The following is a 27,045-nucleotide window of genomic DNA, read 5'->3' as shown; positions in this document are numbered from 1 at the left end:
AGTCCAAGTTCAAAATCTCCTCTGAGACTCAAGGTAAATTCCTAGCTGCAAGCTTCTGTACAAATTAAAAGGAATCTAAACACTTAACCTACATGCAGTGACAGATTAATCCACTGCTCCTAATCTCAGTCTCAGGCACATCAGTACAAGATCAAAATGCAAACGACTTTGCTGCCAAAGCATAACACCCATGGTCTGTGGTCCAGCTGCCAGTGCAGTCTTTATTCCTAACGGGAAACTCTAGAACCTGGTCTTTACCAGATAATATCCTGGTCTTCTGAGCTCTGACCAAGATTTCCCATCAAGGACAGTTTACAGCATTCCAAAGCTATTTTTTGTCAACTGGCACTAGTCATAACTTTTTTCTCTTGTTTTGTTTTGTTTGTTTTTATCTTTTTGAAACAGTATCTCACTATGCAAGTCAGGGTGGCCTTGAACTCACTTTGTAGCCAAGGCTGGCCTCAAACTAACAACAATCCTCCTGCCTCAGCTCCCCGAGTGCTGGGATTACCAGCAAGCATCACGACGCCCAGGTTATGTGGCATAATTTAAACTTTCTCTCTAGCAGAACCAGAATCTTACGTGCCTGTGAAAATTCCAGTCCAGTCATTACTGCAAGATGTTGCAGGACAAGCAAGGAAAGAAAAAGTGAAATTACCACATTATTTGCTGGGCTCCAAGCCAAAGTCTCAACCACTTGCAAAGGTAAAACAGACACGGGGACAAATTTTGCAGAGCCAATTAGCATTTTCTATGATGCTTTTGCATAGAAGTTACTAGTCTCAGCCACTGTGTGCTGCTGTTTACTGATTGCACCATCTCACTTAAGGACTGTAGTCACAGAAACTACCGCAGTGCTTTGCACAAGCTGGCTCATACAGACTCTTGAGATGAATTTTACGAGCTAGTTGTTAAACAATTTATAGCTGAAATCAGCTATACTGGGAGTTTTGTCTTCCGAGACAGCTTACCAAGTCACTACCAGCCTTTTGATGACTCTCAGGCTGGAATCCACATGACTTGGATGTGTACAGGACCTGTTCCACTCGTTCCTTCACCCTAACTGTTCCTCAGCCTCACTTTCCTTCAGCTATTGTAAGTTTCTCTTCTTCCCTTTCCCCTAAGCCTCTAAGATTAAGTTTCCACCAACTGGTTCCAATAGGAAGGCTTCCTTGGGTTCACTAGTAAAGTTTTTATCCTTGTTTTCTCCTTATTTTCATGTCACACAGTAGTCACTGCTATTGTAGATATTATTGCCATGTTTCTACCTGATACATCATACAAGTGTTTCTCAAACTTCACCATGCTTATGGATTATCCAGGGCTCTTGTTAAAGACCTGACTCAGGAGGTCTTACACGGTGCGGGAGATTCTGCAGTTCCATCAAACTCCCAGCCCATGGCAGCGCTGCTGATTGAAGACTGACAAGGACATAGAGCAGTGTACCAGCAGCATCAGCAACACCTAAGAATTTGTGCAAATGCAGACCCTTAGCCCTGCCCCTGACGGACAGACAGACAGACTCGGAGTGGGATCAGCAGTTTGTGTCTGAAGAGTGTGCTGGAGGTTTTGAGGGTAGCTGACTTTGACAGTCACCAATAGAGGAAGAAGTACAGACTTTAGTATGAAGCAAACCTATGTTTCAAGCTTTGTCACTTATGTTTGAACAAAGTATCTTTCAGTTCTTTGACTTTGAGCTTATCCATCCTTGAGGCAAAGCCTAAAATATCTCTTACAAGAATATAATAAGAGTTTCATGTGACTCTAAATCTAAGTTATTTTCCTCTTGTGACAGGAACACTTTCTTATTATCTTGGGAACCCCAAGGAGAATCATTTTATTTCATTAACCTTTTTTTCTGACTTCATAGGTGCAGGATCCTGTTGCAGGAAAAGTGAACACATCCTCCATTGCATCTGCTGCCATTAATAATACAAAGTCATCCCATCTTGGGTTCCACCTTCTCCCACCATCAGTGAAGTTTGGGGTGCTTAAGGAAGGGCACACCTATGCAACCACTGTGAAGCTCAAGAACATCGGTGTGGACTTCAGCAGGTGAGGCCAAGCACCAAGGCCTGCTCAGGTTCCCATCTGTCTCTGTTACTTGTCTTCGCCAGCCTGTGCAGGGAGTGTTTTCTGAGTCGTAACTGTGCGTTGAGTCTTCACATAATTCATTCAGCAGTTTACTCACTGACAGGTCTTTCATTCACTCCTTCATTCATTCTCCTGTATCATAACCAAAAAAAGAAGCTACACAAATGTTTCAGCAATACACAAAACTTGAAATTGTTTCTTAGATTAATTACCAACTCTAATGTCAGTTATGAAACTTGGTATGAAAATTGCTTTTTGTAAAAAAATATATATGTGTGTGTATTTAAGGAATATAATGTTGTGGGGTGCATTTGAGTAGTAAAAAGGTCACTAGAGAGAAAGCATTAAAGCATACATTAATGCAGTTATCCTATCCCTTTTTGCTTTTGTGTCAAGAGAAACTAAAATCTACTTATTTAGTGTGAATTCTATATACAGTATAATTTTGTTACCAATAATTCTCATTTTTACACGTGATATCTTGATTTGTTCATCCCACATAACTGCCATTTTGTATTTTTTAACCTATATCTATCTTTCTATTTTCCTGAATGTAGTTGCTGATAGTTTGTTCTCTATCTTTGTGTTTTGGAATAGGTCTTTTAACTTCCACACATAGGTGAGGTTATATTTTTTCCTCTGTCTGACTTACTTTCCTTGGCATAATGTCTTCCAGGATTATCAATGTTATAACAAATGGCAAGATTTCATGCTTTTTTAGGTAGGACTCAGTATATAAGTGAAATATTAACAGAATAAGATGGTGTTGAAAATAGATTCCAAATGATTGGAAAAACTATATGCAAGCTATACATGAGATAAGTGATTAATATCTAAAGTTTAAAAGAACTCACTCAGTTCAATAGTGAAAGAGTTAATAATCTGATTTTAAAATGAGCAACTGATTTAATAGACATTTATCCAAAGAAGACATAAAAATGGTCAGTAGGTATATGAAAAGTGCTCAATATCGTTAATCACCAGGAAAATATAAGTCAAAACTACCAGAAAATGTTGTACTTGTTGAGAAAACTCTTTTTAAAAAATTCAAAAGATAAATATGTATATATGTAATATATCATATACTGTATATTGTGTACATATATATTTCACATAAGTCAATGTTATTTTTTTTGTCCATTTATCTCTTTGGATGTTTAGGTTGTATTGTTACGTTGGTTACTGTGAGTAATGCTCCAGTGCATATGGGAGTCTTCATCCCCGTACTTTGAGAAGGTGATTTCACTGCATTTGTGTATATGCCCAGGAGAATGATCACTGCATCATACAGTACTTTTATTTTTAATTTCTTTAAAAATAATCACACTGTTCTTCATAATGGCATTCTTAGTAACAGTATGAGATTTTACTTTCTCTACTCTTACTGACATTTTTTACCTTTTGACTTCTTCATTTTGCACATTTAGTTTGTTGATCATTTCATTTGTGATGGGAACCTTTCCATTTTGATATACTCATATATTTATTTTCATTTTGTAACTTGAGTTTTTAATGTGAACCCAAAAAAGTAATCATTGCTCAGGACAATATGTAGAGCTTTTCGCATTAGGTCCTCTTCAGAAGCTTTTTAGCATCGTCTCTTATGTTCAAATGTTTTAAACATTTTGAGTTGGTTTGTTATACTGTTAGATAAGGGTCCAGTTTTATTCTTTTCACACCACAATTTATTGAAGAGATTGCCCGTTTTCCTATTGTGTCTTCTTGATGCCCTTATTTAAGAAACTAGTTGATTGTACATATTTGGGTTTATTTCTGGTCTCTCTCTTCTGTTCTACCGATCTATGTATATGGCCTTTAATCCTGATATGTCTAGTTCATTGGACCAAGAAATGCCTAGCAGATTAGTAAAACATGTGTCTGGGTATATCTGGATGAACCACAGAACCATGGCTTTGGGTGACATATACGATCTCTTACCCATTCTTTTCTGGTACTGTTTCCTTGCTCTGCTTCCCCCAGCCATGAACTCAGCAGCTTTGCTCTGCTGTGCCTTTCCGCTAAGATGTTTCTGCCTTGGAGCCAGCTGATCATAGATCGAATCCACTTCAACTGTGAACCAAAATAAACCTCCCCTCCTTCAGATTGTGAATGTTATTGTGTCCCAGCAGTGAGAAAGCTGGCAGCAGAGAAGGGAGGACATTGTGGTTGGTCATATTGTTTGGAAACCTTTGGACTGGTGTGGGAGGAGTTTGGAAAGGTTTGTGGACTAGAGAAACCCTAGGATGCTTTCAACAAGGCTTGATAGGTAATTCTGATTTGGATCTCAGAAGACCTGAATGCTAATAGGAGCGTGAACAGTAAAGACAGTCTCAGAAAGTTTCAGCTGGAAAGAAGGATTCTGCTAACAGTTGGACTAGAGATTCTGTATGTTACACTGTGGCAGAAAATTTTTTCTACATTTTTCCTATGTCCTGAGACTTTGAGGAAACTGAATTTAAGAGTTGTGGGTTAATTAATCTAGTGGAGGAAAATTCAAGACAGCCCAACATTCAGGCTGTGCTACAGGCAGTGCTGACTTTATTAGTCAGATTTATAAGCACTGGGGGCAAAAGACAGCAACATTTTAAAAACTTAAATTTTGGCTTGGAGTAACTATGTATAAAATGGGGGCAAACAGAGGTGAAGCTGCTAAAAGATTAACACCACTAGAAAGCGAGTACTTTGTATAGGCACAACAAGATGATGTGATGGCATCTCGGGAACCAGCAAGACCCCACCTGTTGCAGGCTCAAGGGTACAGCTATGTAAACCTTTCATTTGGAAAAAGAGTCCCTGGGATGCCTACTTGAAAAGGTCTCCTAGGTAATTGGTTCCCTAGGATTCATTTCTCATCTTACAGCCATCCAGGCCCTCTGAATCTGCTACAAACATGGTCCAAGGGTGCCTGGAAGATGACCTTGGCATTATCCAATGACCTTGGATTTACTAGCATGAAGAATGCAAGAGATACAGAGTCGGAAAGCTTTCCACATAGATATCAAAGGAAGGCCTAGAAGTCCAGCCAAGGAGTTTCTGAGAGTGCAGTCTATGACACTTTGAAAATGAAGCCAAAGGTGTAAGGAAGTCCCCCAGGAAGTTGGAGATGCCAATAATGTGGAACATCTGCTGGAGAAAGCTGCAGGCCATGAATAGAGTCAGTGGAAGACAGTGTCTGTGGGATTCACCCAGCCAGGATATACGAATGGGACTGCCAAAGCCCTTTGGACCTCACATTCCACTGTGTGCTCTGGATGCTGGATACAGAACCATAACACTTTAATCTTTGTCATGCTGGGTTTGATCATGCTTTGGTCCTGTTGTTCTCTATGCTCCTCTTTCTCCCTTTTGAAATGGGAATGTTTACCCTTTGCATTGTACCTCGGGATTACATAACTTGTTTTTTGTTTTTACAGAGGCCATGTGTTTAACTTGAGCCTTAGAAGAGACATTAACTTGGACGTTTGAAAAAGCTGGCACTCTTGAGACTTTGGGGAAGGGACTTTTGTGTTTTCAGTTGTATGGAGGAAACTTGTATTATGTCAGGCAGAATTATGAACTTACTGTTGTCTCTATTTGAAGGTTGAGTACAGCTTAAGGAGGAGGTGTATTTGGTTGTGAGTTGACAAGGTCAGACTGCTATTCCAACTTCACTGCATTAAGAAATGCTTAGCAGACTAACAAAGCAGACTGCTGGGGATGTCTGGACCTGTCATGCGTACTATATCTGATCCCTCATCCATTCCCTCTGGCACTGTTCCTTGGCTATGTCTCCTGGGTGCCATGAACTCAGCATTTTTGCTCTGCCTTGCCCATATGCCATGATGGTTCTACCTTGGGAGCAGCTGACCATGGACTCAGTCTCCTTAAAGTGTGAGCCAAGTTAAGCCTCTCCTTTGGATTGTGGGCGTCAGGCGTTATGTCAAAGCAATGGAAACGCAGCTAATGCCATGTGTCTTTATAACAGTACCATGCTACTTCAATTATTCTTGGGTTTTTTTCTATTTCAATTATTATATTTCTGTTATATGACTTTAAATCAAGACACGTGAAACTTCTAACTTTGTTTTTCTCTCTCTGAATGTTTTAGTTATGCAGGGTCTTTACAATTCCAAACAAATGTTAGAATACTTTTCTATTTTTGTAAATATTATTATTGGAATTTTGATAGGGATTATGCTGAATTCCTATACGCTTTGAGTAGTATAGACATTTTTTACAGATATTAGTTCTTCCAAGTGAGCACACAGTATGTGTTTGTTTGTGGGTTTTTGTACCAGAAATTGAACTCAGGACCCCTTCTTACCAGACAGGCACTGTGCCGCTGCTAAACCCCCAGCCCCTCACATCTTTCCATTTATTTGTGTCTTTATCAACTTCTTTCACTAATGTGTAGTAGTCTTCTGTGTCTTACATGTATTTTTAAAAATTCTGTCATTGGTGGAATTGTATTCTTGATTTCTTTTTCAGTTGAGTTGTTCTTTGTAAATTAAAATGCTACCAATTTTTGTATGTTGGAATTGTATGTTGAAATTTTACTGAATTATTCTAATTTTTATGTAATCTTTGGGGTTTTTACATGTTAGGGTTGTATTATCTGCAAACATTAATTTTTAATTAATTTAATAAATTAACTGTACTTCCATTGATTAAATAAATTTTAATTAATTTACTTATTTTCTAATTTAAATGTCTTTGTTTTGTCTATTTGCTGTTGCTATTTAAAAGTTTTGCTATCCTGAGTAATGATATTGACATGGGCATTTGTATGTTGCACTGGATTTCAGTGGAAGTTCTTCCCCTACTGATTAAAATCAGAGCTGTAGATTTTTATGAATGCCCTTTATTTTGTGGAAGAACTTTCCTTGTATAACTAAACCATGTAGATTTTTGAATTAGGAAAGGATGTTAGAGTTGTTGAATAGTTTATCTGTATCAATTGAGACAATCCAGTTTGTGGCTTCTATTCTGTCAATGTGATGTATTGTTTGATTTTTGTACATGAAATCAGCCTTGTACATCAGAGATAAGTCATATTTGGTCACTGATACATTTTTTATTTCCTGTCAGATTCTGTTTGCTAATATTTTACTGAAGATTCTCACAATAATCTTAATCAGATAAATTTATAGTTTCCTTGTGATATCTTTTTGTGGCTTAATTTACCAAGGAGACACTGACTTCTAAGTGTGTTTAGAAGTATTCAATGTAGCTCTTTTTTATTTGAAAGAGTTTAAGAAACACTAATTAGTATTCTGGCGAAGTCATCTGGGGCTGGGCTTCTCTTCATTGACAGGTTTCTGAATACGTATTCAATCTCTGTTTTTGATCTGTTCATACATTCTATTTCTTGCTAACTCAGTCTTCACAGGTCATATTTTTCTAGATTAATTCAATTCCTGAAAGTCATCTAATTTGCTGATATATAGTTCTTACTAGTCCCCGAGGTACCACTTGTAATTTCTTTGATTTATTATTTTTTAATCTTGATCTTCTCTTTTTGTGGACTAGCTGAGAATTTGTCAATTTTTTTTTTTTTTTTGTCCCAGGAATTGAACTCGAGACCTCATTCTTACCAGGCAGGCGTGCTGCACCACTGAGCTAAGTCCCCAGCTCCTCACATCTTTCCATTGATTTGTGGCCTCTTCAGCTTCTTTCACTAATGTGTAGTAGTCTTCTGTGTGACATCAATTTTGTTCTATATTTTAGTTCTTTCTGTTCTGATTTGTATTATTTTCTTCTTTCTGTGATTTAAGTTTAATTTGTTCTTTTCTAGTTCCTTGGTGTATAGTAATAAAATATACATTCATGTATTTCTTCTTTTTTAATATAAGCATTTATTTCAATAAGCTTCTTTCTTAGAACTTTTCCTGTACCTCATAGGTTATGCTTCCATTTCATTTGTCTCAAGATTTTTTTAACTTTTCCCTTGGATGTCTTCTCTCCAGACCAGTCTTTATACAGGATCAGGTTTTTAATTTCTACATATTTGTAAAATTGTCAAGGTTTTTCCTGTTATTGATTTGTGTTTCATCTGATGGGGGTCCGAAACAATACTAGATTATTTCAGTCTTCTTAAATGTGCTAACACTGGATTTTTACTCTAATATATGCTCTATCATGAAGGGTATACCACATGTGCTGGAGAAAACATTGTATTTATTTGTTGGTATGGTTTAGCTCTAAATGTCCCCCCAAAGTCTTATGTGTTCAGGGATGGGGCTTTCAGATGATGATTAGATTTGGGCACCACTAGCCCCACTGATAGATTAACCCATTGATAAGTGTATAGCTGAATGTGTTGTTAGAAGGCGGATCCTTATTGGAGGGAGCGGGTCACTGGGTATGCAGCCTGCAAGGGCGTACTCTTGTCTTGGCCCTTTCCTTTCTCTAGCTCTTTCCCTCTTCCTCTGCTTCCTGGATGCCATACGTTAAACATCTTTTCTGTTGTGCCTTTCCACCCCGATGTATTTTATCACAGCAATGAAAACCTGACCAATACACCTGTTATTGGATAAAAGGTTCTGTAAATACCCATTAGGTCATTGTGGTCAAAAGTTGAAACAGTATTTCTTTGTTAATTTTCTTTCTGTTTGATCTTTCACTGCAGAAAATAGAACACTGAGTATTGTATTACTATGTGTTTCTTCCTTCATGTTTACTAATATTTGTTTTATGTATTTAGGTGTTACAATGCTAGATGAAAATATATTAAAATGTTTATGTCTTTTTTTAAGGTGGAAGGGTCTGACTAAATAGTCAGGCTGGCCTTTAATTCACTATGTGGTTTTAGGCTGACCCAAAGCTTAAGATCTTCCTGCCTCAGCTTACTGAGTGCTAGACTTTCAGAGTTTCACAACCATGCCTGATTTATTTATGTCTTCTTGATAAATTGACCTTTTTATCATAAATAATTATTTTTTAGTAGTTTTTAATTTGCATCCATCTTACTTTTATGATTTACACATGCCAATTACAGTGTTAGATTATTCTGAATTTAGATATGTATTCACTTGTACCAGCAAGTTTTATAGTTGCATGTATATTACTGATAGTAATTTCAGGTTTTACTTCTGCTCAGAGAACTTCCTTATGCATTTGTTTTGCAAAACAGATTCAGTGATTGTGAATTCTTTCATCTTTTACTTGTATAACATTTTATGTCTCTATTATTTCTGAAAGACAGCTTTGCTGTGTATAGTCTTAACTGGTAGGTTTTTTGTTTCTTTTGTCAGTTTGAACATATCCTCCCTTTTTTGTTGTTCAGCAGGTATTTGCTGGTAAATCTGATGATAATCTAACAGGGATCCCTTCCTATGTGCTTGATGCTTTCCTCTTCCTGTCATGTAAATTATTTTACTTTTGGAAGTACTTCTAATTACATTGTTTCTGCACAATTGAAGCAAAAGGGAAAAACCCTAGTCTGCAGGGTCATTTTTGCTATGAAGGTCTTACTTAGAATTAATATCAATAACCTAATTCATAGTCTGTACTGACAGCTGAAAATATATGTGAGCTGGAATTTGATGACAAGGAGTCAGTCTTTCATTTTCAGGTCAAACCAATGGCATCTCAGAATTTGCAAAGACCTTAGAGACTTTCTATAGGAAGAAATTGACTTATTTTAAGGTCTTACAGGCTAGTGAGAGACTAGACTTCACTAGCTTCCTGAGCATCAGATCGTTACCTCACACATGTAGGTAATTCGCTGAACTAACACAGGTATGGTTATCAGTTTCACATGGGACTTCGGTCTTTTCTACTGGGTCAATATTATACCACATATACCAAGACCACTCTCAATTACAAAAATGCCCTCTATTTCTAATTAAATTTAAACATGGGGGAGAAAGTGAAAAAAACATTTAATGGAATAAATATTTCAGTTGTAGAGTTATTTTTATTATAATGGAAAACTCTTTAAGATAATTGTAATTCTCTACTTGGAAATCAGGTGAAACAAAATGACAGTATCACCCAGTTTGAAAGATCATTGTCATCTTTTATTTGAGGCAAACCCTCAACTTCAAGAATAATGTTTGCTTCCTAAAAAGCGACCTGCTGAGGGACTCAGCCCAGCAGTTCAGACTTTATTGGATTTTGGTTGTTGTAGTATTCTTATATTTTCACAACAACTGGATGAGATGAAATAGAGAGTTAACCTCAAACTAATGAAACTCATCCATGCAGAACCTATCTCTCCAAGTATAGCATTCTAGTTTTAGAGATTTCACTCTACAGCTTGTTAAATTCAGGCACAATGGGGAGACAGCAAAGTTGATGTCAGAAGGGCTGAGGATGGGGGTCCATGTGGAGGTAGGCTCTCCTTGGCATTTTAATTTACTCCAGGTCTCTAACCCTCAGGCACAATCCACAAACCACAGGAAGGGAAAGAGATCAATAAGCACCATGTGTGAGCAGAGCTTTTCAAGTTCTTCAATATTTTCTAAGCCCTTTCTGTTCCTCCTCTCCCTGAACATGCAAGCCCCATACCAAGACAGAGTAAGACTGGCTCCTATGCTCCATTGCCTTCCAAAAAGGCCTTTATTCTTCAGCTTAATGATCTGGCTGCCAGCATTTGCACTCACACTGGCCGCTTTCTGAAATGCACACACTGGCCAAATGCATACAACTCTGCATCCAGGCTTGAGCGGCTGGTCAGCAACCAACAACAAAGGCTTGAAATTCAGGTTGGACTCTGTTTTGTGCTGATAAAAACTTTTGGAAAAGCAGTAATGAAATGGGCCCTGAATTCTTTTTCCAACTGAATAGTAACACTGTTTTCTAAGGGTATGGACACCTGGCTCCTATATAGCAAATATTAACACCTCTCTCATTTTATAACGTCCTGATTAGCTGCTCATGTGCTTTTACTGTGGCATAAATTTATACCTGTCTTTATTCCTGGCAGATTTAGAGTGAAACAACCCCCACCCAGCACTGGACTGAAAGTTTCCTACAAACCCGGACCTGTAAGTCCTATGTGTTATCTGGTGTGTGTGTGTGTGTGTGTGTATACAATGTACATATGAATGTGTATGTTTCCAATGAAGTGAGCTATTTTTTCTTTTTTTTTTTTTTTTTTTTTTCACAGTGTCTCACTATGCAGTTCAAGCTAACCGTGAACTCACTGTGTAGCCCAGATTAGTCTCAAAATTGCAATGATCCTCCTGCCTCAGCCTTCCAAGTGCTGGGATTACAAGTCTGTGCCACCATGCCAGACTGAAGCAAGCTTTTGAATTATTCAGCCCATTAAACCTAAACTATGTATAAAAGTTTTAGGATCATAAGCAAAAGATTCCCAGTATTGGAATATGTGGCGTGGTGTCACTCATTTCCTAGTCATGGGGAGACCTCTGTGCAAACTGTTTAACTTCTGGCTATGGAAATATTTTTTAACCTCGCTTGCTGCAAGTGCAGTATAGTTATGTATATCTATATCTGAAAACTATTTTTTAAATAAAGTCTTTTGCAAAACACAAAATTTTAGAAAAACCATAATTATTCCATTTTTTATATTTTATGCAAATCTGGTTTACCATCTTGGCATTTGTCAGGTATTATTTAATGCCATACTCAGAAATAACAGTATCTTCATTAAATTGATCAGCTGCTTCTTTTGTCCAATGATGTTGAATCTGTTGATTTTGATATATTTCTAAAATGAAAAAGATGTATATTAAATCTATATTCCCATTTTAATCTATATTCCCATTTTAATCTATATTCCCAGAAGCACAGAATGATGTAAACAAAAATGTGTCTCAGAACATAACAAAATCATACTTAGCAATCTTGTCCTGGTGCTTTAATACTCCCTTCATCTCACTCAGCAAACTTCCCATAGGCCACTGAGAGGATACAGAGTAAAGCACACAGGAAGCTTACAGAACGGGTACATAGCAAGTACTCAAAATATGCGTGACCAGTAAACAGGATGAAATAGACACAAGACCCATTGATCATAGATAGGAAAAATGCATCAGCTCCTGAGAACTATCGGCGTGTCCGGCCCTGTAACATGCACATAGAGCTCCGTGCATCGGAAAGTCTCAAAATGTACTCAGTTGTTACCCATTGGCACAGAAAGATCAGTTTCAGGTAGCACAAAGACTTTCCGCTTTTTGTCATGACTATGCCACCCAACAGCTCAAAGATGTTGACGGTTAAGGCTATGAACCTTGCTTTCCTCATCTATAAATAAAAGAGGTTAGACTAAATAATCTTAGCCCCTGCGTAGTGCTAATATTTCATGATCTATGGAAAAACAGTCATATGTGAGCTGAAACCCCAGACATAAACACACATTACAGCGCCTGCCTGGCAAGCGCAAGGCCTTGAGTTCAATTCCTGTTACAAAAAAAAAATTATTTTTGAAATAATTTATCACTGTACTAAGTGAAGATTTCAGAATCTTTGCAACATAAAGCAAAACCAAAAATCAAAGCAAGTCTTTTCTTACACTAATCTGGAAAGTTATTAAATCTCATTTGAATCTAAAGTAGAGATTGTGCCAATAGTTGAAATAACCGTTGGCTCAACCTTTAAAAGTACGAAAAAAAACCCCATCTGTATTCTTTGAAGTTCACTATATATTGTTAGGGGTTTTTTTTCCTTTTTGATGGTAGGTTTTGGGGCTGCAAAAAATACAATCTATAGGCTTCTCCATATGTAAATATGACCACTGTTCAGCTTGGTGAGTTGCCAGCACTAAATGAATATGCTCAAAGCCTGAGCAAACCTGCACCATGGCACCTTTCCAGCTCTCCTCATGCGGCGTGTCGTCATCACCCAGGCCTGTTTTGATTGTTGGGTTTGGAGGAATACAGGGTCCGATTCTCAGAACAGAAATGTTGGATCCCCTCCAGGATGCATGCACAGTGTTGAAAAAAATGGAAACATTTTTCATTTCTGTTATTTAAATTTGAAAAAATTTCATTTGTTTCAATTGTTTTCCATGTGGTGGTTTCTGATTTACTCTTTTTTTCCAAATAAGTGTTCCCAACTCGGCTTTTTAAACCCACCTCCTGGAGAGACAGCTTAGAAACCAAAGCAACTCTTTTTTCCTATCTAGTTTTCTTTTCAAGAAACAAGGCAAGAAGCCCCTGCCTTGCTGAGTTTCCTCTTCATTACATATCAGGTTTCTCCTTTGTTGGTACAAGCCTCTTCCATAGACCTAAGCAGTCTGGCATTTAAACTAATTCTGTCTCCCTCTACTGGCTCTCACTTTACACATCCTGAAATGGAATAACACAGACCAAGAGGAGAGCAGGGAAGTTCCAGGATTCAAGCAGTCTCTTAGATTTATTGCATGATTAAATTTATGTTTATCAGATTCATCTTTACTTCAAGAATGTCAGTAGAATTTCACCTCTATTCACTATTGATATGCAGAAAATAGCACAACTGGGGGTATTATAGAAGTTTGTCTTTGATGCCACTTGTAATACCTTGGCATTCAATCTCCCTTTTCTTTTCAAATATCACCTGGTTTGCCTCTTTAAAAGTTTGTCCTGCATCCCAGTTGCTCAATAGACTTTTACCTAATAATTGGAAAGAATTTTGGTAAATGTTTATATTGGCTACCTTTTTTAGTGCCAAATTTATAAATGAGAAACTTGAAGACTAGATGGTTTAAGTAACTTGCCCAAATTAATATTAAAATCAGGATATGAAATCACGTTATGTGTGACAACTGTGTCTTACAGGTTGCAGCTGGTTTGCAGGTAGAGCTAAAGGTGGAGTTATTTGCCATGGCTGTTGGAGAAGGTGGTATCAAAGGATTGTCACACATCTCTCACAATATTGAGATTATGACTGAGCACGATGTTTTGTTTTTACCCGTGGAAGCAAATATCCTTTAATGTTCAATTTTACTAATCATATATAGTACATAAGTTATGAGTGACAAACACATGGAAGCCAAAATCTTCATGGAAGCCATCTCTATCTTCATTGGTTCTGTATATAAAAATCGTAAGTCATTATGTCATTCATGTTTATAGCATCCAGTCAAATCAGAAATACTTGACACATGGTACATCAGCAGTAACTACAAGTTAAATATATGTCAATATTATAGCTAGCTTTGGGAAATCAGATGATCAGAATAATAAAAGAGCAAGCCCGTCACTTTAAAAAATGTAATCTTAATTTGGAGATAAGATGTTTGTTATTATAAAAGTTGAATATCCATCAAACTGCACATGTATTCCTCTTTATAAGTGTCTACACCTTATAAATACCCTATGCTACCTAATGTTCCATTTACAAAATACTGTGCTACACAAAATATCTTATCACATATACAAATGGAAAATTGGACCCTATCTTAGAATATATTATATAGTCCTATAATCCAGTAGCACAAATAAAATCTTTGTACTTGAATAGTGTAGTGTTTCTTTTTTTTTCCAGTGACATGAATTATATACTGCTTATGTCACATATGTATTTGATTTTTAAGCTGGACCTTATAGAATGGGAAAACCTCTGATGAAACAGAACTTTAAGTACAAAGGATGAACAAAACCATAGCAGTAGGAAAGCTATGGTATTTGGAAGAATTAGCAAGGAACTGAATTTGCTAAGCATTTAAGGGATATTAGAAAAGAAAGTAGAGTGAAGTCAAGTTATAGAAACTCTAGAATCCTTAGCCTTCACTTTATATGTTAAGCAACAGCAAACCACCAAAGAGTGCTAATTCAGAGGGTAACGTGATCAACACATCTCCATAGAAATGAACCCAGTGTTACTGTGAAGTTATGTCGCAGAACTGGATATCTAAAAGAATCATAAGTCTACTTCAATGGCCAGATATGAGGACAAGAATTACAGGGGGCCAACAGCGGAAGTAGTGAGGAATATGGGTGGCAGACACGGGAGTAAAAAGGAAAGTGCAAAATCCAAGTTGGAACCCATTTACAAAAAAAGTAAGAAGTCATGAATTCAGCTCCTTGGGTTTTGGTCAGGTAATGAATCACTGATATATGGGATTGAATCTTAGTTGAAAAGTGCGAGTTGGAGATGGAATGACCTTATGTTCCCTCCACCTAGAGATAATAGTTGAATATGCAGGACTGGAGCAGAAATGATTGGTATCTTAAACAGCAGGAAGAACAAGAACCAGTGGAGACAGATCAAATGATTTAAAAACATGAAACTCCTTATAAAACATATAAAGGATTTCAAAGAAAAAGGTAGACACAATTGTCTTATGATATAGAGGCATAAAAATGAATTCAGAGTTTAAGGCAGATTTGCTTGAGTCCAAAACTAAGTTGCAAAAGATAAATAATGAAGGGATGTTCAGGTGGCACAAACATCAGATACTGATAATCTTTCAAGATCTTTATTAAAGAAAAGATCAAGGGAATGTAAAATCTCAAGGATACAATGGAATGAAGGAGAAATTTTCAGTTTAGAGTGCACCTAAGTATGTTTGTAGGCTGAAGGGAATGGATCAGAAGAAAAAGATTAAAGATAAGAATGACTAGAACTGGAACAACAGCATCCAAAAGAGGGCAAGAGAATAATTAAAAACAGAGTTGAAGAGTTAAGCTTGGCAAAGGAGAGGATGACAGTGGCAGAGAATTCAGACATTCAGAGAAAGCTTGGGGAATTTGTGTTGAGTTTGATTTCAATAGTGGTTTAATTCACTTGCTAATTTTTTTTCAAGGACAATGATTTCTTGTATCAGGTACTGCTCTCATTACTGGGGACACAGCAATCAGTGGGAGACAGAAATTCCTGTTTTTATATAACTTACATTCCCACTGGAAAACAGACAACACACAAAATAAGTAAAATGTGATCTGTGAAGGCAATGAATAAAATGAAGAATGTAAAACCAGAAAGGGGTTTAGAGAGCACCAAGGAGGATTACAATGTTAAAAAGTGTTTTTCCATGACAGAAGCTAACTAATCAAAGAACCAAGATTTTCCCCTTGACAATTAGATTAAGCCCTCTCGTCCTCTTTGTAGAAGTTATTAAATGCTGATCCTGCCTTTTTGAATCACTGTTTCTGACCTCAGAAATGAACTCATTTTGCACTTAAACTAATAAATTATGTTTCTTATAGTGATAAGTTTCTTTTCTAATAGTGATACGGATTAAATAAATATGGGGGAAATTTATCAGGTTTTTTAATCTATTGACTTCCAGTGTTCATAGCCCCATATCCCAGGATCTTTCGACTGACCCAAGAATCTAGATGTTGATATGGTTTGAGACCTGCTTATGGTGATGGATTTTTATAGATAAGCCGGGCACAGGAAAAAAATGTAAACTGGGGAGAAGAAACTGGTATTTGTTCTTTAATTCCTACACCTTTGTATGTGGAATTTGCATTTTAAAAGCACTTAAAATTGAACTAACATTGCTATACATAAGATTTTGTGATTCTAAAGTGTCATTTGAGTTTGAATGTACAAACAATTTTTTCATGAAAATCATAGTCTTTCCTTAACAAGTATTTTACCAGTTTTAACCAGCAGCAATTATGATAATCGACCAAAAGATTTTCCCCAGGGAAAAGAAAATCCCATGGTCCAGACAACGTCTACAATTTCTTCTGCTGCACTTGGAGTCGTCATGTCACGTAGTATTTCTCCACATTAAGTCCAGTAAGTAATAAATGGGAATTCGATTATTAACTATTCAAAGTTAAGGCCTCTGACTTCACATTCGTTCCCTGTAACTTCCACCCAGAAATCAATGAATGACTTGGCCCAAACAAATGAAAATTTTTGTTTCCATAACTATAATACAGTAGTTACCTTTTTATATCAAATTTAATTGTCCTACTGCCTATAAGGTAGTTATTTTCCTACTTTATGGATAAGGAAACAGAGGCCAAGAGAGGTAAACATTTAACTTAGAGGTAAACCTCCTAAGCAGAGGTAAACACTTAACTAGCATCAACTAAAGGTCTTTCTTTTAAGCACTGCTTTCTTCATGCAGATAAAAGTTGATCTTACTTTCCAAAGAGTTGTAGCACAAACACCAAGGTGCCACTTGGGGCTCAGGAACGTATAATTAAGCTACTAGTTTTCAGATTTTTCAGATCTAGAACTACTTTCGTATTCTTAAAAACAACTAAGAATCCCAAAGAACTTTTGTATGTGTGGGTGAAATCAATCAAAATTTACCAATTTAGAATTAAAACTGGGAAATTTTAAAATTTATTTGAAAAAGTAATCAATAAGTATGTCCCGGCCTGTGGTTAAGTCCACAGAGACCCTAGATGGGGAGTGGGGATGAAAAGGAATCAAGAGACACAAAGGACGGAGACAAGACAAAGTCCTTCCGAATAAGTCTTGCTTATTCAAGGAAGGAGTATCAAATATATGGGGTATTGAGGAGGAGGGAGTTGGGTTCTGAGGCGTCAGCAGGTGACTTAGCAACAGTGGCAAGACTGAGGGTTATAGGTCAATTCAAATTTCCCGGGCGGGGCTCATAAGGGGGGCTGATTAGCATAATTCCTGAATAGGTCAAACAAGCTAGGTAGGCAAGAAGCTGCTTAACTACCAAACTTAACTCCTTAGAGGGAGTTAAGGTGATGCAGCCTGCAGATATAAGGTGGCAGCCAATTACAGGACTTCCCACAATAGTATATTAAAATAAACAATATGCTCTGGAAAACTACACCCCATGCCTATAAGAGACTGAGAAAAAAGCGATGACATCTTACATTAATTCCCTAGGGCTGCCATAATGAAAGTGATTTAAAAGAAAAGAACACTGCTTAAAACAAAAAGATATTTATTGTCTCACAGTTCAGTAAGCCTGAGGTCCAAAATCAAGGTATTAGCAGGTTTGGCTCCAATTCCTCATCATCTGTTGTCCTGCAGTCCGGCAGCATCTGCGCTCATAGCGGTATTCCCCCAGTCTCTGACTCTTTTCACATAGCATTCTGCTGTGTGTTCCTCTGAGTGTGTCTCTCTATCCTTTTAAGGATTTGATTTAGGGGCTACCCTAGTCCTGAATGACCTTGTGCTTACTTGATTACATTCCTAAAGACATTATTTAGAAATCACATAACATTTCCAAGTTCTGCTAGACATGAATTTTGGAGGCACAAATTCACTACTGTCCATTTCGTATTGATTCACATTCAAAATACATTCTCTTACGAATTCTCAAAAGTCTTAACTCATTTTGATATAAGGGAAAGAAACTCCCAACCTACTAGATGTCTGGTACCAGTTCATGTTCTCTAAAATCAAAAAATAAATTTCAGGAACAGCGTAGGTTAAGAGCAAAATATATTTGAGAGAACGAAAGCATCCTTCTGAGAAAGACACAGAAGGGGTTCTGAGTGGGTTGCCAAAGACTCTGTCTTTTCTAGGGAATTTTGTAGTGCAAAACCACAAAGTGAGGTCGGTTCAAGGTAGAGAAAACATGGGTACTGGAAAGTTGGGCAAGAGGTAGGAGAGAACTATGGTCAACCAACATAATTAATTGTTCAGGTAAAATTGATTAAATCTGGGGCAAATGGGGAAGACAGTCACATAGCAAATGGGCATGTAGTGTAGTGACTTCCTGTAGGGGCTGAGTTAGTGACTTTTTGGTTTCCTCAGGATGATAGAGACCTATTTAGAATATCAATCCCTGATGTTTATTCTTAGAAAGTATATGAATGCATTTGTTTTATCTTTTGTCTTGAGGTGTGGCCCACAGCAGAAGTGGAGGTGTCTGTGTGTCTGTCTCCTCTACAAGTATCTGGTCTGCACTGGCACCTTCAAGAGCCTAGCCCTGTCTAACTACCTATAATATTTTTAACTCAGTTGTCTGTAACAATTTCAGGATTAACTCTAAATCCAGATTTTCACCCAATTATTACCAACTCAAAAAGTTAAATCATCCACTATGGATGAGACCTCATCCCCATCTATGAATCAGTGAAATTAGAAAACAAATTGCCAGCTTGCAAAATATAGTATAGGGGTGGTACAAGTATAGGATAAACAATCCCATTCCAAAAGAGAAAAAATGGAAGGGACGAACATGTTGAATGCTACAATCCAAAAGAAAATTCCAGTTTCAAAGATGGAGAGTAATCTGTGGCTCTGACCGTCCTCCATGGTAGTAACAAGCCTAGCCTCTAGGTCCTAAGGGGCTCTATCAGATCCATCCTCTGGGACCTTCGCAACAGTATCACAACCTTTCTTCATTTTATCCTGTCTCTCCTTTGCTACAATTGGCAGTGTTTCTATTAATATAACATTCCCTAAAACCTGTTAGTCTTCCATGACTGTCAAGGGGATCTACACCATTAGATACCAGGGACTCCACAGATTCTTCCTGTATGACCTATATTGCTGGATGCTGCTGAGATGGTTGCCTGGGGGTCACTGCGTTATCTATGCAGCAGCCACATACTTGGTGATTTTTCCAGAACTTGCCTTAGTATCTGTAATGATTGATACATTGTGGCAACTTGAGAAGTAAATCTTCCAGAGCAGAGGACATGCCCTAGAGAAGGCTGTTTATGCCCCAGGACTTGTAAAAGTCAATTTATAGTGTCAACTTGAGAAATTTAGAAGTTCACCTGAGCAACTCAGCAGCCGTTCAGGAACCTCATTTTGTTAACTCAGTCTGTGCAAGGGAAGGCAGGGAGATGGTGTGAGTGTTACACTTGCCCTAGAGCAGGAAACCTGCATAAAATATCAGGTAGGAAAATAGATTTGCTTGCCTCTTTTTGGCTCTTGTTGCTTTAGCTATCTTCTGCTGCCATGAATGGTTGCCCCTCAGCCATGCCACTCTGCCTTGCAGCAAGCTGATTATAGACTGAAACTTCCACAGACTGTAAGCTAAATAAACCTTTCCTTCCCTAATTTGAGCACTGAGTATTTTGTCTCAGCAAGGAGAGAAAAGTAATTAAAACAGATCTTTTGCATGTGGCTTTAGAAAGACTGTAAATTTTTCAGATAATCACCCTGGTTCCTTTTTGCTGAACAATTCCTTCCTTGATTTTTTCTTGTGTTACACTCTAAGAGACAAGAAACCCAGGCCACATCTATTGTGCTCAGAAATTTTCAACTGAAAAATCAAGTTCATTATTTAATAAGTTCTACCTTCCACCTAACAGAACACTGAATTTGGCTAGATTTTCTGCTACTTTATAATGAGAATTGTTTCAAGTATTCAATGACATGTTCCTCATTCCTGTCTAAGGCCTAATCAGAAGCATCTTTAATATTTATATTCCTACCAATATTCTGTTCATTACAGTACATGCATTCTCTAAAGTGATGTTTCGCTACTGTCCCAATCACATCCTTTAGGGATCTCACCAGAACTGCCCTTAGTGTCCATATTTCTTTTATTTTCCTTTTCTCTTGACCTTCCCTTTCTTTCTTTTCCCCCAATCCCTCCCTTCTTTCCTTCTTCTTTCTTTGCATTGTGTCTGCTTTGAGTTTACTGTATCAGTTTTCTGTACCTACTCTTGAACAAATGGAGCTGAAAATCTGGAGAAGGAAGGAGAATGGATCTTGATTCAGATCTCTCACCCTATCCTAAAATCAAGTCAAAATGGATCAAAGACCTGTATATAAAAACAAACACTGAATCTGCTGGAAGAAAAAAAAAATGGTAAAACTCTTGAAGAAGCAAGGACTGACTTCATGAACATAACCCTAATTGCACAAGAGAAAAAAAAAATCAACAAATGGGCCTGTATCAATTAAAAAGCTTGTGCACAAAAAAAGAAACAACCAAGAGTGAAGAGACAACCTATAGAATGGGGGAAAATATTTACTCAGTAATTCCTCAGACAGACTAATACCTAAACTTTATAAAGAACTCAAAAAACGTAAGACCCCCAAAAGTAAAAGACCCAATCAAAAAAGATAATTGAAATAGATACTTCTAAGAAGAGTAAGTATAGCCAGTAAATGCATGACAAAATGTTCTGTATTTTAGCCATTAGAGAGATGCAAATCAAAACACTGAGATCTCACCTTATTCCACTAAGAGTGGCTATTATCAAGGACTCAAAACACAAAATCCTGGCAAGGTTGTGGGGGAAAAATGAACCATTCTACACTGTTTGTGGAATTGTAAACTAGTGTCCATAGTTCTACTAACAGTCTCTTTAAGATATTCTGAAGGTTTCCTATATTGTGGTTTAAACTCCTACCAATTAACCAACTCCAAAACTATGTCTCCATTTTTAGGTATTTGTTACAGAAGTACTCCACTTCTTGATATCAACATCTGTATTATGCTGGGTATGATAGTACATGCCTATAATCCCAGCTCAATGTGAGTCTGAGGCAAGAGGATTGTCAGATTCGAGCACAGACTGGATTGAGAGAATCTGTCTCAATGTAAAAAATGGGTAGGAATGTGCTCAGTGTGAAAGATCTCAGTTCAGTATCCAGTACAAAAAAATGTGTATTATGCTGGGCTGCCTTAACAAGTTACTACAAGCTGAATGTTTTAAAACAACAGATATGTTCTCTTATAGTTCAGGAAGCGAGAAGTCTAAAATCTAGACTGACAGGAGAGTACCTTTGGGATGATCTGAGGGAAAATTTGTTCCATGTCTCTCCTGGCTACTGATAGTAGCCTGCAATGTTTGGTGTTCTCCATTTGTAGCTGCGTTACTCCAATGCCAATCTTTCCCATCATTATGTGGCCTTGTTTCCTGCCTATCTTCATGTAACGTTTCTACAAGGCCCATAGTCCTTAGGAACTCTCTAGTGTCATATGATCTCAATTTAACGAATTAAATTTGTAAGAACTGTGTGTTATGGCTTGTGTCTAGATGTCTTCCTAAAGCCTTATGTAGTCATGGGGGCATTTTTTAAAGGTAGCTAGATCTAGAGCGAGTAATGCTGAAACTGATTTATGGTGAATGTTAAGATTAAGGGTATTAGGCTTACTGTTGTGACTGTTATCTGTTTTAAGTAGCCTGGATAAGACATAAGTGATAAATAGAGGTGTGCTCATCCCTTGTTGCTTTTGCTGTGTGCCATGAATTGTTTCTTCTGTGATGATACTGCCAATCTTCCTGTCTTGGAGCCAGCTGCATTTAGACTGAAACCTTTACGAACCATGAGCTAAAAAACTTTTCTTCCTTTAAGTTTGGGTGTCAGGTATTTTGTCTCATTAAAAAGGAAAGTAACTAAGACAATTTGGTACCAGGAGTAGGGCCATTGCTGTGACTGTACATGACCATGGGGCTTTAAGAGCCTTTTTGCGGGGTGCGGGTTAAGAGCCTTTGAGACTAATTTATAAAAAGAGTAAAAATGTTCAGCTATGTCGGCTAAAATGTAGAACTAAAATGCCTTAGGCAATGCTTAATTAGTTTTTGATCTGAGCTCAGAAGGCCAAAAGGCTGACAAAAATCCTGCTGGTAAGAGCTTTCTGCTGAAAGAAAAAGGAAAAAACCACATGGGCTGTTACAGACTCCAGACAATGTGTGTTATGGAACAATGATTAGGTTCAAAGTATATGTGTTAATCTCTTTTCCTAGGATGCTCCCACCTTCCCAAATCTACACATGCATGCACACACACACACTCACACACATACACGCACGCGTGCACACAAATTCCCACACAGACGTATACACACATGATCTACAAATTCCTCAGAAACTCAGCAAGTATCTTAGCTTGATTACTCTTTAATGACCAACTATTTTATTTGGAAAAGTATAAAGAGAAATAAGATGTTATATACAGATACATTAACCAGGAAGATGTTATGTTTCAAGAAGGCTGCTCTTGATAATTTTTACGGTCCTTTTCAGGTCCAAAGTTCTATGACACGGCATTTATGGACAGAAGACAGTCGTTTATGCATCTGATTGTCTCAAAAGACGGTCAAACCTTTGAAAGTTCAAATGATTTTTAAAACAGTCATGCTTTCAAAAGCAAGGAATGGTGCCAAATCATAGCCCTGTGCTGGCATTTCCTCAGGCAGAGGTGGGAGGTGCGTTCTGAGATCTGCAGCAAAGTCTTCTATTGTTTAGTACTTTTAAGATGATCCCGACTGCACCACTGCTTAGTTGAAAAGTTTTTTTAGGCAAAAGGCACCAAACTTCCCTTCTAAGTCAGTGTTAAAATCATCTTCTCCCTCTTTTTCCTCTTCCTCTTCTTCTCTTCCAACTGGCTTGTAGCTTCAGCAAAAAACATGATTTCACTTTTCGCCTCACATTCCCTCCTGAGATAATCAAGACCTGCCATATTGAAGCCAATAACATCCTAGGGAAGAAAACAAACTCCTGATCTTTCAGTCCAGCACAGCAGCATATGTGAGCCGGGGCACAATAGCTTGAGATGTTATGACTTGTTCTTCTCTCGCTAAACAATTCTCTTGTTTTAATTTTTTAGCTCATTATACCAGATCCAACAAAAATTTCATCTCAAATAGATTTACATCTGGCTGGTATTGCTGTAGACAAGACAACATACTATACTACTTCTAAGTCACATACGTGCTAGGATTTTGCCTCATTATTGTATCTTTACACAAAGATACTTATATCTTTGTGTATCTTTATACAAAGATACTTACCCGGACTTGTCTGACTTTCAAGATAGTTGTTTCCTTTAATTTTTCTATCACTGGCACAAGCATTTGGTTGCTAGTGATCTGTCCGAAATGAATCCTAATAGGAAAAAATACAGTCACGTTGCCAAGAGCAGTTTTGGTCCTGGATGACCTTCCTAGCAGCAATAAATAGTTGTAATATCAAAGCAATAGCAACAACAGATTTATTTCCCCATATCATCGAAGTAAAGCTTCTAGCAAAAATTAAAAGCTGAAAAAAGTTTCTTTCCTTATCAGATATTAGATATACAATTTGATGACAATTTAAAAAATGTTATTCTACACCTTATGCATGCTATACTTATTGCAAAACTAATTCTTTTCTCATTAATTTACCAGGATGACTGCAGATTTTTGACAATGGTATTTTGTAGAAAGCTTAGCATCAGAATGAGGTTTTTAGGAATTGCCAACATTCCTAAGTTTTTCCACAGAAACAAAAGAAAGTCTGACCAATAGTGCTGAGATAATCTAATGATCCGTCAGGCAGTGCTCATCTACAACCTGGAATGCTACAAGTATTCAGTGTTTCTCACTGTGAGCCTGATTCAATAGTACATTGCAGAACATGAATTTCTGCCTTCACAACTTGCCCGAAACTATAAAAATGGCTACAGAAAAAGTAAATATATCTGCTATTCTCTTGGAACTATCCTGATAAAGAATGGAGAGTGAAGAATCATAAAAAGAGGTCAATTCTCTAAATTCACTAAATAATTATTTAGTAAATTCACTCAATATACCTGCTTAGCCACTGGTTTTGGCTAACTAGTTTCTGTTTCTAGTAAGAGTATTTGAAGGTACATTCAATTTTTCTCTATTGCTCTACTACTGGACTGCATCCTGAAACCTAATTAAGATGGATTACCATTTCTGAACAATATCTTACCACTACGTATTACTTAACAGAGTGGGTCATTACTATCCCTGTTGTAAAGGCAAGAATATTTTCAAAGAGTAAGAAGGACGCCTGTCAGATGACATTGAAACTCTGTATGTTTCTGAAACTGAAACATACTATTTTTAACCCCAAAGTGCTGGTGGCTTCAGTTAACATAGCACTCAGCAGATCTTCTGAGGAGACACTGTATCCTTGCAAAAGAATGTTACCTGAGGAGAAAGAAGAGGCATCTACATATAAGTTCAATATCAGATCCCAGCTGAATGAACTCGTTGAAGAGTTTAAGAATGTCTGGGACATAGGAGAAAGGCAGCACAAGCAGAGACTCTTCCAGTTCACTGAAAAAGAAAACATAAATATTGAAAATATCGGTCTTTAACGTGGCCAATTACTAAATCTTTTCTCTTACTACTTTTCTACTGCTTTCAAACTTGAATAGATCTACCTATAAAGGATGTGCTTTGCAATGTTTTTGAATCTTATATTTAATATTTTAATTTATTTGAAATGGTGTTTGGTGCACAGCAGGCTAGATAAACACCACTTCTCAAACTTTTTAATAAATATTCCACGTGCATACGATACTTTTTAGAAACACCATATATTAAATTTGTGTGTCTGTGTGTTTTCCAGAGATTTTGAGATCATGATGATGATTGCTGATTCTGACACTGTCCCTACACTATTTAATTTTGCTAATATCATAGTTTTTAATCTCAGAGACTAGCTCCTTCTAGAATCAGGTCTATTTGTAAATCCTAATTGATAATCTTAAGAGAATTTGAATTGGGATTAGAAATCTATTATTTGGTTTAAGAAAATTACATCTTTAAAATATAGATTCTTTCCAGGCTGTAATGTATTATACCTCAATAAATGATTCTCATTTACATTTTGCTAGTGAAATTTCATCATTATCTTGCAATGGCCTTATTTATTTAAGTTATATGTAGATGTTTTGATTCTCTGTAAAAAAATCTTCTTTAAGTCAAACATACATAAAACCAATAGGTAAATCATAAATAACATTATTCCAAAAGTATATGACAAACAAAATTAAACATTTTGAAAATCGTAAGTGAAAGTACTAAGAGTAATTCAGAGGACAGTAACTAAAAAGAAAAATATACAAAGGGTCAAAATACGTGCAATTTTAACTTCATTAACAATAAAGATTGAACCAAGTATAACACTACCTTTTACTTCTCAAATTGGCAGTAATAAGCACTTGGAAAATAATTTGGAACTATAAAAACTCAAAAAGCCCATACATATTGATCAGTCATTAGATTACTAGAACACTATAAACTTATTCAATAATGACAAAGATTTATATGCATAAGTGTTCACTGAAACATTATTAGTAAAAAATAAGAAACAAATGTAACAGCCAATAGCAATTACTTGTACGATGGAATACTTTGAATAACCCAATGATGTCTTTTTGAAGATCATTAGTAATATATGCAGAAGTTTGAGAAATAAGTAAAAAAAGGGGGAAAAAGTATATGATTCTATCTATATGCACACAGATAATAAGCCAGAAAATATAGAGAAAAAAATATTAACATTGTTGGCATGATTTCTTTTTAGGACTAGGGATTGAACACAGGGCCTTCTCACTGAGCTATTTCCTCAGGCCTTTTCTTGTTTTTTATTTTGAAACAGAGTCTTGCTAAACTGCCCATGTTGGGCTTGAACTTGAAATCCTCCTATCTCAGCCACTTAGCATACTGGAATTTTAGGCATGAGCCCAAATGGCTGGTTTGATTTATATAATTATTTCATGATCTACAATATAAACCCCTCACTTGTTCTTTCTTTAGAAGCCTCTTTATTTATTTTTGGTTTTTTGAGATACTCTTAACACATAGCTCCGGCAGGCCTGAAACTCACTATGTTCCTAGGCCGGCCTTGAACTTGCAGCAGTCCTCCTGCCTCAGCCCTGGAGTGCTGGGATTACAGGTGTGTGCCACCACACCTGGCTAAAGACTCTCAGTTCTAACATTGCAAAAGAACATTATAATGAATTATTCTGTATTAACTGTTTGACATAAACTTCTAAGGAAGATAACCATCAATTGTAATTTCTCTTTATTTCATGTTCACAAGAGCACTCAATCTATGTTGCCATATGATGAATGACAGCACACTAGGACTCACCTTGATTTGATCCCCTTAAAAATCTCTAATACATAAGCTGAAGGCTAGAAAAGAAGATTTAACACCATTAATGATATTCTTGGTTGGTTTCTGTTAACATTGTGCTTTCTATCACCTAAAAAACAAAGACCCCTCTCTCATTTGAGAAACTGTTCTAACATGCCGAGACCTGCACCAGCCCACAGTCAGCCAGATCCAGGTTCAAAATGAGCCGAGCCTTTACCAACTAAGTAGAGTCATTTTCTTTATCTATAAAATGAACCTAACACTGACTCGTAAGAATACTGTGATGAATAAGACACACAAGTAAAATGCTAAGTAAACA

At 36.9% G+C, this 27,045-nt stretch overlaps 2 protein-coding genes across 3 annotated transcripts in view; one reads left to right on the top strand and one right to left on the bottom strand.

Moving 5' to 3' along the window:
• Nucleotides 1–16,711, top strand: part of Spag17 (sperm associated antigen 17) — a 239,361-nt gene extending 222,650 nt beyond the window's left edge. The window contains exons 44-48 of the mRNA XM_063256315.1: nt 569–705; nt 1,871–2,055; nt 11,003–11,063; nt 13,800–13,944; nt 16,572–16,711. Coding sequence (XP_063112385.1) covers nt 569–705; nt 1,871–2,055; nt 11,003–11,063; nt 13,800–13,944; nt 16,572–16,711 — 668 coding nt within the window. The remainder of the gene's footprint in view (nt 1–568; nt 706–1,870; nt 2,056–11,002; nt 11,064–13,799; nt 13,945–16,571) is intronic.
• A 5,996-nt stretch (nt 16,712–22,707) lies between these two features.
• Nucleotides 22,708–27,045, bottom strand: part of Wdr3 (WD repeat domain 3) — a 31,146-nt gene continuing 26,808 nt past the window's right edge. For both annotated transcript variants that reach the window (XM_013143068.3, XM_003479267.5), the window contains 4 exons: nt 26,721–26,764; nt 24,767–24,895; nt 23,621–23,714; nt 22,708–23,307 (listed from right to left, as the gene is read on the bottom strand). In XM_013143068.3, coding sequence (XP_012998522.1) covers nt 23,152–23,307; nt 23,621–23,714; nt 24,767–24,895; nt 26,721–26,764 — 423 coding nt within the window. In that variant the 3' untranslated portion in view covers nt 22,708–23,151. The remainder of the gene's footprint in view (nt 23,308–23,620; nt 23,715–24,766; nt 24,896–26,720; nt 26,765–27,045) is intronic.

Source organism: Cavia porcellus, unplaced genomic scaffold (genome assembly GCF_034190915.1).
Source record: "Cavia porcellus strain 051 isolate PalLab524CR breed Dunkin Hartley unplaced genomic scaffold, mCavPor4.1 scaffold_1, whole genome shotgun sequence".
Taxonomy (NCBI): Eukaryota; Metazoa; Chordata; class Mammalia; order Rodentia; family Caviidae; genus Cavia; species Cavia porcellus.
The sequence above is the reverse complement of the archived record's forward strand: the minus strand, read 5'-3'. Positions and strand labels throughout refer to the sequence as shown.